Source organism: Carcharodon carcharias, chromosome 13, assembly GCF_017639515.1.
Source record: "Carcharodon carcharias isolate sCarCar2 chromosome 13, sCarCar2.pri, whole genome shotgun sequence".
NCBI classification, from domain to species: Eukaryota; Metazoa; Chordata; class Chondrichthyes; order Lamniformes; family Lamnidae; genus Carcharodon; species Carcharodon carcharias.
Window position 1 is genome coordinate 19818089 of NC_054479.1, and position 12679 is coordinate 19830767.

General features: G+C 41.7%; 1 protein-coding gene across 1 annotated transcript in view; it reads left to right on the forward strand.

Moving 5' to 3' along the window:
• The window catches only part of morc2 (MORC family CW-type zinc finger 2), an 87612-nt gene that overhangs the window by 5362 nt on the left and 69571 nt on the right, over positions 1-12679 (forward strand). Inside the window, exon 2 of the mRNA XM_041202905.1 lies at positions 8897-8950. Coding sequence (XP_041058839.1) covers positions 8897-8950 — 54 coding nt within the window. The remainder of the gene's footprint in view (positions 1-8896; positions 8951-12679) is intronic.

The window sequence follows — 12679 nt, forward strand, 5'->3', positions numbered from 1 at the left end:
TTCTGCCTTGAACTTTTTGTCAGCAGTTTGTTTCTAACATATTCATATGTGTAATAAGGTACAATAAGTACCTTTTTAATTTCTATTATGTTGGTAGTCCATTAATTTTTATTGCAGAATTCAGACTTTTGCCAACTAATTTGTTCTGTTACCAGGTGAACGGGGAGTAGAACTATTAGTAAATTCTGTTGAATATTAAGCTGGATAGTAGAGCTGAATCTACTGGATCCTCAAGACAAAGAAGCTGGATTTTATCTTGTAGACTGAAGCTTTGTGGAACATAACCAAATGTCGAATAACCAATGAAAAAAATCTTTTTAAGGGCAAAGATAAATGCATTGAAGGTGAAGAGAAGGGAATCCACTTGAGGCATTGCACAGAATATGGGGGAATCATTTGGAGATGGTGATTGAGCTGCCTGAAATAGAGTGTCAGGAGTCACTGATGATGTGAATTGAATATATTCTGTTGGAAGGCCTGGTATCAAATGCATTAGTGTTCTGAAAGGTACAAGTTTCATGAGCATGCCAGCATTTGGCAAAAGGAAGGATGTGTCTGTTTTGGAAAAAAAAATGTTTTGCATGGTTTTATTGTAGTATTAAATGCTCTTGCTACTTGGGAAAGAATAAGTTGCCTTTAATGTTGAAATGCTAGGTTTACAGCAATTGTTGCTTTCCAGAACATTGATATTTATATTTTGGCATTTACTGAAGATTCAGCAACTGGATACTAACTCTTTTTTGGGAAGGAGTACTGAGTGTCCCAGTTGTCACCTCTTAGGTTTGCGTTCATCTCTTTGGCTCGGAATCCTTCCAGTCAGGCTTCCATCACTCCCACAGCACCAAAGTGACTGTGGTGTGCATTATCCCTTCTTGCCTTTGGTGTACTGGTGACACTGACAACGTTGTGTTTATTATTCATTCCTAGTTGCTCCTGAGAAGTTGCTGGGGCCACTTCATTTAGTTAGCTCCATATTTTGAGGCAACAGTTACATTTTAGGCCAGATTGGGTAGGGATGGAAAGTTTCTGTCGTGGAAGGACAAAAATTAATTGGATTATTGCAAACTTCTTCAATTTTTTTTTGGTGCAAGCCCATTTAACAGGTTAATTGAGTTTAGTTTCTTAACTTACCTTGGTGAGATTTGAAATTATGATTTCTGGATTCCTAGCATGATACCATGACCACAAGGCCACTATACCTTTTCCCATTGTACCATCCACCATGTTTCCCCTCTATTGTCCAGCTCCACCAGACTGCCCTTGCTTGGTTCACATGCACCTATTTGATTGCATCTAGAACATCTATATGTAATTGTTTCTCTTCCTACACTGCACCTTCATATCTGGAATCCTCCTTAGGTTCTATAGCCTTTCTATTGAGACTGGCTGAGCTGTAACTTTACAGAGGAAGTGCACTTGAAGTGATATAATTACTTGTGAAGCAAAATGGCTCCAATGCATTATGTGTGGGTTATCTTGCTTTTGTTAATTTGAATACACAAATTGCATTAATAGCATCCTTTTGAAATAGGTTGATTAATTGTACTAAGCATTGTCTATTTTTAATGATTTGTTTACAATGTTGTGTTGTATTCACCATATAAACCACAACGTAACTTGTCTTAATAGACTCAAACGTTTACAGCACAGAAGGAGGCTATTCGATCCATCATGTCCACACCGGTCAACAAAGATCTGACTACATTAATTCCATTTTTCAGTGGTTGGCCCATAGCCCTGGAGGCTACGGCAATGCAAGTGAATATCTAAGTATTTCTTAAATGTTACAAGAGTTTCTGACCCAACCACCCTTTCAGGCAGTGAGTTCCAGACTCCCACCACCCCCTGGGTGAAAAAAATTCTCCTTGACTCCCCACTTAGCCTTCTACCTCTTAGCTTAAATCTATGCCCCCTGGTTACTGACCCCTCTACTAATGGAAAAAGTGCCTTCCTGTCCACCCTATCTGTGCCTCATATAATCTTATACACCTCTATCTGGTACCCTCTCAACCTTGGTTGCTCCAAGGAAAACAATTTTCAGCCCAGGCAGCATCCTAGTAAATCTCCTCTGCACCCTCTCCAGTGCAATCATACCCTTCCTATAATGTGGTGACCAGAACTACACGCAGTACTCCAGTTGTGGCCTAACCAGCGTTAATGGAGGTCTTTGCAATCTCGGTTTGCAACTGTCACAACTATGTATGTGACTTTATTGTCTTTAATTAATATCATTTTATTTCCATATGGAAAGTGCTGTTATTCGACCAGCCTGAGGCATTTTTATCAATTGCTTTGCAATATTCTGGTTGTATTGGTATAATTTCAACTGTCATTGTGGTTTTTATTTTTGTCAAAGATATCTTCTTTTGAAGAGGTCCTTAATATGTTGGAGGTCCCAGTATAGTGGAATCTGTACATTGAATTGAGGAATTATAATCAGAGCCCTATAACCATAAAAAGTTGCAGAACAGAAAGAGGCCATTCAGCCCATCTTGTCTGTGCCAGCCGAAGAAGAAAAAATAAAACTAGCCGCCCATTCTAATCCTGCTCGCAGGTTACAGCACTTCAGGTCCAGATCCAGGTACCTTTTAAATGAATTGAGGGTTTCTGTTTCCACCACCCTCTGGGTGAAGAAGTTTTTCCTTTAATCCTTCTACCAATCATCTTAAATCTGTGCTGCCTGGTAATTGACCTCTCTGCCCGGGGGAAACAGGACTTTCCTGTCTACTGTATCTTGGCTCTGAACAGACAGATAATTGCACAATTTTTTTTGAAAATCATGAATGTTGACTTTATCTTTGGTTGTTTCCCTTTCTTTATAGCTGGTGCAGATCAGTGTAGACTTTGAATGGGGAAAACTGATCTGCATTGGTGGCACGAGCTCAGCAAGCACATGCCCATCAAAATGGAGTGGCAGCATTTTCTGTTTTTAATCATTCACTGAATGTGGGTGTCACTGGCAGGTCTGGCCCATTCCTAAATGCCCTTGAGAAGGTGGGTGGGTGAGCCTTCTGTTTGAAATGGCATCATCTCCTTGGGCTCGAAAACAAACCTCCGTAGTGCACCTGCAATGGCACGTCAAATACATTATAACATGCTGCCAAAATTGGGCTGTTGTTATCTGCAGTTTTGTAAGATGGAGAGCATTTTCCACAATCCAAAACACAGTTACTCCTGGACTGGGAGCCCCAGCATATTAAAAACCTCTTCTTGTTAAAATTAAAACCATGCTTCCAAATGAAGTTATACCAACACAGCCAGAATATTGGAAAGTAATTTATAAAAATGCCTCTCAGTCAGGTGTAAAAAGAAAATTTTCTATTTAGAAATAAAATTATATAAAGGCAATAAAGTCATGTGCACAATTTTGGCAGTTTCAAACCCTGGTTCATAGGTTGCAAAGACCTAGTGACTATAACTTGATAATCATAAAGTAGTAATGCTGCTGCTGTTCATAGCTAGTGGGCAATTGTGACTTGACTATTCAGCGATGTCAAATATATGAAATAATGCTTCCATGTGTGACTTGTCTTGTTTATACTTTTAAATAATTTTCACTGTCTCTTAGAACTGATTCTTCCTCCACACTCATTTCCAATGTTACCACTGTACAATGCATAGGGCAATGTCTGCACATTGCAAATGTCTTGCATTGTCTTTATGTCGTTAAAAGGGGGCAAGTAGTCGATAAGGACCATGGGCAAGCCTGGCACCCATGGACCTTTTGTAAAGCAACCAGATGAATGTAGAGATACAGACTGTAAGTACTGACGGACCAAATAGCTATGGACATCAACTTTGCATCTGACCATGTTCTAAACTGATGTGCACTCACTTGCGCCTTCTAGCCATGGTCACTGGATAGTGATAGGTGTGGGCATCCTATTTTCCCCCCTTAGCTCCCTTATCCAATGTCAGGAATACTGAGGACAAGTCCACAATTAAACTCAGGATCTTCCTGCACTGTTTTTATGAAGACTTTGCAACCTAGCCTTTATTTTTGTGAGAGTTTTTATATTTCAAAGGTATCACACCTTGATTAAATCACTTTTTAAAATTTTTTGCTGCATACTTAAATATTTTGAGGTGCAAGTTCATTATTGAGGGGAAAATGTGTGTTCAGATGTAATAGATTTGCTGGGCTTTAATATTCCCCTTAATATAGATCCAGTCTTTTATTTGTACACTAACCTTTGCCATTGATGGAAAAAGTGCAGCCTCAACTTTTGCATAACATGGGGCATTTGGTGATGTGGGAATCTGATTTCACTGGAGCAGAACAATTTAATGGGGAAACTGCAGACTGGCTTTGAGAAGGAATCCCAGGGGTTTATGAACATTTAACATCTTCATTGCTGCTACAGGGTTCTCAATTTGTAAAGTGTTGTGTAGCCCTGCATTTGGCAGCTTGCAAAAGAAAAATATCCTAAAGGTTTCCAATAGTAAAATTTTACAGCTGTTGCAATGTCTGTTTAAGTGGTGCTGGGAGCAGTGATGTCACTGGGATTTAGGAAAATGGAATGGTGCACATTTTAAAATGTTTGTGCTGTGCCTATTTAAATTTTAGATAAACACTCAGCAGTAGGATTATAGCTTCTATCAGAGCTTCTATCAGTCCAAAGTTGGGTTGTACCTGAAGGGATCTATGTAACGCTAGAATGGTGTGCTGCTGGTTACAGATCTGTTACAAATGATTGGAACAGTTCGAGGGATTGAGTATTTCTCAAGAATTGTGCCATAGCATTAAAGCGCATTAACAAAAGTGAAAAAAAAATGCCTAAAAGGCATTATTGTTGGTGTGCTGAATGACCTTCTGACAACACTTGTCTAGTTTGTAACAACGCATTTTATTTTTTGGTGTGGGGAGAAGGAATGTATTATACTTCTGCAGGGGAAATAAAGGCATAGAAAGGGATTCTGCTGTTTCCTCTGTAAATCTACCTTCCTAGAAATGCATACCAGCACCCTGTCACTTGGGTCTCTTTGAATTTTTTTTTGAGCTGTAAGCTCATATCATGTGCATGATGGCAACCTGCTGCATAAGTTAATATTTCAAAGTGTCTTAATAAGTTACTTCATTTTGGGTTTCACTCTTGCATGACTATAACCTGACTTGATTTTCTTTTTTCTTCCTCTGAGTGCCCAAGTTGATCCTGTGCAACCAGTCAGCAACTGTTGCAAAGGTACTGGCCCAATGACCTGCACAGAATTTCTTTGTAGGGATTTTATAAACCCCTTCCGACAAATTATGTGCATGTGCGTCTATCACTAAATTATTCTCTGATCTTTATTCAGTGCTGACAGCTAGCTACAACAGAAGTTATTCAACCTTAATTGTTATGAAACAGACACATACCTGATTTAGGTTTACTGCTCACTCTCCTCATGGACATTACATAACTGAAGATTATGATTTGACTGAACATTATGATTTGAATTTGTAGAAGGCACACAACGGCGAGTTAATGCAGAGGATTACAGCCACATATCTAACTTTGGCCTCTTAGTTCAGTGCCTAGTGGCTTGCTGCAGCTGCTGATTGTTATTTTGCTCCATCATGGTAATAGCCAAGGTTTCCCAGTATGCATTTGTAGTGAAATTTTCATGAGGATTGCAGGTGCTGAAAAAAGTTTCAAAAATAATTTTGGCTATAAATCAAATGACTCATTTGTATAATAGTGTCAAGAATTTAGAGCAAATACTTGATGCATATTTAATATGGTAATTTTAATTTATCACTTCAAGAGATTCCCAGCACACGTGACAGACCTAATACTTGTGACAGACTACTAATACTTCACTAAGTTCCCAAATGTGGGATTCTGCTGTGTGCTACTGCGTTGGCCAACTTAACAGTAATGATAGAGAAGAAAAGAGTTGACGTTTCGAGTCCTCATGACCCTTCAACAGAACTGATTGAATATTAGGAAAGGGGTGAAATATAAGCTGGTTTAAGTGGGGGTGGGGGGTTGTGTTTGTAGGGACAAGCAAGCAGTGATAGGAGCAGATAATCAAAAGATGTCACAGACAAAGGAACAAAGAAGTGTTGAAGGTGGTGGTATTATCTAAACGAATGTGCTAATTAAGAATGGATGGCAGGGCACTCAAGGTACAGCTCTAGTGGGGGTGGGGTGGAAAGAGTAGCAAGGCATACAAGGTTTAAAAGTAATGGAAATAGGTGGGAAAAGAAAAATCTATATAAATTATTGGAAAAAACAAAAGGAAGGGGGAAGAAACAGAAAGGGGGTGAGGATAGAGGAGGGAGTTCAAGATCTAAAGTTGTTGAATTCCATTTCAGTCCGGAAGGCTGTAAAGTGCCTAGTCGGAAGATGAGGTGCTTTTCCTCCAGTTTGCGTTGGGCTTCACTGGAACAATGCATCAAGCCAAGGACAGACATGTCGGCAAGAGAGCAGGGTGGAGTGTTAAAATGGCAAGCAACAGGGAGATTTGGGTCTTTCTTGCGGACAGACCGCAGGTGTTCTGCAAAGCGGTCGCCCAGTTTATGTTTGGTCTCTCCAATGTAGAGGAGACTGCATTGGGAGCAACGAATGCAGTAGACTAAGTTGGGGGAAATGCAAGTGAAATGCTGCTTCACTTGAAAGGAGTGTTTGGGCTCTTGGAAGGTCAGGAGAGAGGAATTGAAGGGGCAGGTGTTGCATTTTTTGCGTGGGCATGGTGAGGTGCCATAGGTAGGGGGTGATGAAGTAGTGGACCAGGGTGTCCCGGAGGGAACGCGCCCTATGGAATGCCGCCGGTGGTGGGGGGTGGGGGTGAAGGGAAGATGTGTTTGGTGGTGGCATCATGCTGGAGTTGGCGGAACAGAGGCCCGAACAATCCCCATCCACCACTACTCTCCTCCGTCAGGCTGAACTTGTTCTCACACTGAACAATTTCTCCTTTAACTCTTCTCACTTGCTTCAAATAAAAGGTGTGGCTATGGGTGCCAGCATGGGCCCCAGCTATGCCTGTCTCTTTATGGGGTATGTGGAACATTCCTTGTTCTAGTCCTATTCCGGCCCCCTCCCACAACTCTTTCTCCAGTACATCGATGATTACTTCGGTGCTGCTTCATGCTCTTGTCGGGACTTGGAAAAATTTATTAATTTTGCTTCCAATCTCCACCCCTCCATCATTTTCACATGGTCCATCTCTGACACTTCCCTTCCTTGACCTCTCTGTCTCAATTTCTGGTGATAGACTGTCCACCAATACCCATTACAAGCCTACCGGCTCCCACAACTCTCAACTACAGCTCCTCATACCCTGCTTCCTGTAAGGACACCATCCCATTCTCTCAGTTCCTTCGCCTCCGTTGCATCTGTTCTGATGATGCTACCTTCAAAAATAGATCCTCTGACATGTCCTCCTTCTTCCTTAACCGAGGTTTTCCACCCACGGTCGTTGACAGGGCCCTCAACCGTGTCCGGCCCATCTCCCGTGCATCCGCCCTCACGCCTTCTCCTCCCTCCCAGAAACATGATAGGGTCCCCCTTGTCCTCACTTATCACCTCACTAGCCTCCGCATTCAAAGGATCATCCTCCGCCATTTCCGCCAATTGCAGCGTGATGCCACCACCAAACACATCTTCCCTTCACCTCCCCGGCGGCATTCCGTAGGGATCGTTCCCTCCGGGACACCCTGGTCCACTCTTCCATCACCCCCTACTCCTCAACCCCTACCTATGGCACCTCCCTATGCCCACGCAAAAGATGCAACACCTGCCCCTTCACTTCCTCTTTCCTCACCGTCCAAGGGCCCAAACACTCCTTTCAAGTGAAGCAGCATTTCACTTGCATTTCCCCCAACTTAGTCCACTGCATTCGTTGCTCCCAATGTGGTCTCCTCTACATTGGAGAGACCAAACATAAACTGGGCGACCGCTTTGCAGAACCCCTGCAGTCTGTCCGCAAGAAAGACCTAAACCTCCCTGTTGCTTGCCATTTTAACACTCCACCCTGCTTTCTTGCCCACATGTCTGTCCTTGGCTTGATGCATTGTTCCAGTGAAGCCCAACGCAAACTGGAGGAGCAGCACCTCATCTTCCGACTAGGCACTTTACAGCCTTCCGGACTGAATATTGAATTCAACAACTTTAGATCTTGAACTCCCTCCTCTATCCCCACTCCCTTTCCATTTCTTCCCCCCTTTTGTTTTTGCCAATAAAATATATAGATTTTTCTTTTCCCACCTATTTCCATTACTTTTAAACCTTGTATGCCTTGCTACTCTTTCCACCCCACCCCCACTAGAGCTGTACCTTGAGTGCCCTGCCATCCATTCTTAATTAGCACATTCATTTAGATAATATCACCACCTTCAACACTTGTTTGTTCCTTTGTCTGTGACATCCTTTGATTATCTGCTCCTATCACTGCTTGCTTGTCCATACAACCACACCCCCCACCCACCTTAAACCAGCTTATATTTCACCCCTTTCCTAATATTCAATCAGTTCTGTTGAAGGGTCATGAGGACTCGAAACATCAACTCTTCTTCTCCGCCGATGCTGCCAGACCTGCTGAGTTTTTCCAGGTAATTCTGTTTTTGTTTTGGATTTCCAGCATCCAGTTTTTTGTTTTTAACAGTGATGATCATTGTGCTTTCAAACTAATATGGACTTGAGATATTTCAAAGAGATGTAATAAGGCACTTGATGCACAATTACATAATTTAGAAAGTATTTCCAGTCGCAACCTAAATTTGAAAGAAAAATCCGTAGTTGTATTGCTGTGTATAATGTGAAAACGCCACCCGTTTATCGTTCTACTTGACTATTATCTGGTATTAGAACACTGTGAAATTTTTCTTGTGTGCAGCCAAGCTTAACTGAAATTCTTACAGCAAGACTTAAGTGAAAGTATGTTTTTAAAACAATTTCCTTGTTTTAAATTTCAGAACCACTCATGAGTTTCTTTTTGGCGCTTTGGCAGAGCTGGTAGACAATGCCAGGTAAGAGCATGATCTTGTTGAAATCTACAACCGTTATCTCTTTCACATTTGGCAACTTCTCTGAAATGATTGAGAGTGAATTGTTGTAGGTCTTTACGGTTGTCCTTTCTACACTTATTCCATGAATCCAATGCCATTAAGGCTTATCCAACTGAGAAATGTTAATGAATGCACTTTCGTCTTTTTCCCCCCTTTTGTTTGCTTGCAAACATCGAATTTTCCAAGACCATTCCGCTTGATTTATGTGAATGATGCACATACACCCTCCTCCCTTTCTTGGTGTACTGATTTAATACCAAATTGACACTCCACTATGGAGTGGTTGGGTGGTGTTGTCATTAGAGGTACCATCCTGTGTATGAAGCAATTTGTCTGCCTGATCCATTGTTTAATTTGGGGGTGGGGGTCTACAATGTAATGTGAATGGGACCCATTGTTGTTGGGCATATGCTGTTGGCTATTATGATGATTTCCTTCATCCACTCGAGCAGCACAGCTGGGAGCTTGCACACATGGGATTTTGATGTCAGGCCTTGTGGGGGCCTGGTAAGTGATTGCTGAGTGAGCACTGGGGTTGAGGTGGCTCTGGAAATGGGCGTAACTGAATTAGTGTAGCCTCGAACTGCCTGAGAATCCTGAGAAAGGAGACGAGGCCTAGAAACATTGGAAATGGATTTCTATTGCTGGAGGATAGGAAAGAGCCATAATGTCAGCCTTGTCTAGGAGCCTGGAATGACAATCAAGCCAAGTTTCATTTTCTGAGTATGGCAACTGAGCCTGTGACTAGGCCCAGACTGAAGTTGTGATTACAGTTACTGATGGTGTTCCAATAGCAGAAATGCTACCCACTAGGCAGCATGTCAGCAATGTCCCAGCATAGATGGGTCTGTGAACAGCAGAGGAAAAAAAATCCTGAAATATTCTGTTGGTAGGTGAGAGACACAGGATTGCACCTAAAACTCCCAACTGAAATGACCAAGCCCAATACCACTCATGGCAGAGCAGAAAGCTGTCATGCGGTGCAGCATTGAACAGGCATGTTGTTGAACCTGTAGGGTTACCTTTCTGCTGAAGGGAAGATGAAGATTTTTCTCAGTGCTACATCAGTATTCTCTCTTTTGGACAGCCCTGTTGAAATTTCATGCATGTCCCTTTATCAAGACATTGCTAAACTTTACATTCAGAAATATAAATATGCAAGGAGCTTATGGTATAATTATAGATGGGCAGGCGTTGTCCATGATTACTAATTCATTTGAAAAAGGGTCTTCAACCAAATAAGTTTCAGAAACACTGTCCTGTGCATTGTTTCAAGATGAACTGGGATTTCTACTATGAGTATTCATCTGGTTGTTGTTTCTGGAAATTTTGCTACCACAGAATGGCTGTTGTGTTTGGCTGCACAAGAGTCATGCAAGTTCAGAGCAGTTAATTTTGCAAAGCACTAAGACATTCCAGTGTGGTAAGGTGCTATACAAATGCTATTGTATACGTATATATTGAACAATTCATTGGAACACAATGAGGTATTTGAAAGACTACTTGGGTCACTGACCAGAATGCAGTTTTAGTAACAACATCTTCCAGTGCTTTTTCTTTCTCAGAACTTTCCGTCTGTTTCAGCATGGCCAATGATGTGCCAAAATTTGAGTTGTAGATTTGAAAGGAATTCTTATTTTTTGGTAATTGGTTACTTCCCTTTTAGGTAATTGTCTGTATCTTCCCTGGCAAGTATAAAAGTAGGAACTCTGTTGCTAACCCTTTAAACCTAAGCTAACCTAAACTGGCATTTATGTAGTGTCTTTAATGTAATATGTCCCAATGCTCTACGCAGGAGTTACTGTCAAACAAACTTTGACATTGCGGAACATGAGATATTAAGGCAGACGAACGGGTGAAGACTGGGGTTTTAAGGAGTGTGTTAAAGGGAAAAATCAGCGGTTTAAGAAGAAAATTCAGCTAACCTCTTACCCCTCTCATATTTCCAATATGTGGGTGAAACATTTGTTATATTTAAATCTGCAGCTGCATGTAACAATTTCTTTACATGTCGTAATAAGCTCCATCCTGTGCTTAAATTCACCTGTGAAATGGAGCAGTTAAGGAAGGGGAGTTCATTTGACGTACTAGTTGAGAAATCTACCAGGGGATTTTGCATCACAATCGACGCCAAGCCTACCTTCACTTGTCATTATATGTGTTGGGATTCTTATAGTTCCACACACTATAAAATTGATCTTATTGGCAACCTTGTAAATTGGGCCTGAGCCATTTGCTCACCATGCAAGCTTGATGCTGAAATAGGGCTCATCAAAGACATCCTGCAGGATAATGGCTATCTTGATTGATCATTTTGCGCTGTATTTCACGCAAACTCATGAATGGGCCTAAGGCTGTCACTTTTGGGCCCTGAGAGGTGCCCAGTCAACTCAGATTACCCTGGAAGGGCAAGGTATCTCAAAAATTTGAGCTACAGGTGAAGCTAGCTGTTTCACGCTGCTACTATGCAGTAGCAACATGAGTGGTATTCGCCACCAACAGGATGCTGCCGTCAAGCCAAAAGGACGTTCTGCCTATCTCACAAATAAGTAATTTAGTACATGAATTTCAGTGCTAGTGTGATGCTAGGTATGTAGGCCGTATGTCCCAAAGACTGGTGGATAGTATCAAACAGCATGTTCCAGCTGCCATTAATAACAGGCAGGGTACAAGATGTACGCAACCAGCCTGTGCTTGCAAAACTCAAAACACAGTGTCCAACGTTAGATGTGATTCCACGATTGTACAACATTTGCTAAATAATCCTCAATGTACTAAGAATTACGCTGACAATTTAAGAATGTCAGTTGGGCTCATAGTATGGCGCATTTCCATGTACTGGTAGCTACATATATTAATACACAGTGCCCTGTTCTTTGCAGACAGAACATGTACATACCTTGCGTCTGTTTCAACTGAACAAAATAAGTGACAGCCATTTGCTGACTCAGACCTCAGGCAATGCCTTGACCAATCAGGGTCAAGCTACCTGGTTTAAATTTCAAACAATGCTTGGCAGTTAACTGTCAGTACCATCAGTGATCCATGTCAATGGCACTTGCCAACCAATCAGCATTCTCTTCTCGCAGTATAAATTGTTGTTTTTGTCCCTTATATTGGTATTCTTGCGCGTGTCCTGATGAGTGCAAGAAGAGGAGCTTAGACAGGCCTCACTTTTCAGCAATACTCAAGTTCTGTACTACTAAAGAATGAGAATTTTAAAATGGAGGCATTGGATCCAGATTTAGCAACGTAGATCAGTCATTGGTGAATGTGAGTTTGGACACTGCAAAGTTTTGAATGACCTATAGACGATAGAGCATGGTTGGCCACCCTGGAGTGCAGTGGAATTATCAAGCCTGGAGGTAACGAAGTCATGGATGAGAGTTTCAACAGCAGATGAGTGAAGCAGAATCAGGCAATTTCATGGAGGTGGAAATAAACAGTCTTTGTAATGTTGTGGATAAGTGGTCAAATATGACACCAAGGTTACAGACAGTCTAGTTCAGCCTCAGCAGTTGCCAGGGAGAGGGATGGAGTCGATGGCTATGGAGTTTGTGATTTTAGATAAGGGTGGTTTTGACACACTGGCAGGATTGGAAACCTGATTGGAGGGATTCAGTCATTGAGTTCTGGGAAAGATGGGTAAGCATTTGCGAGGTAGCAATACATCCAAAGGCTTGAGAGGAA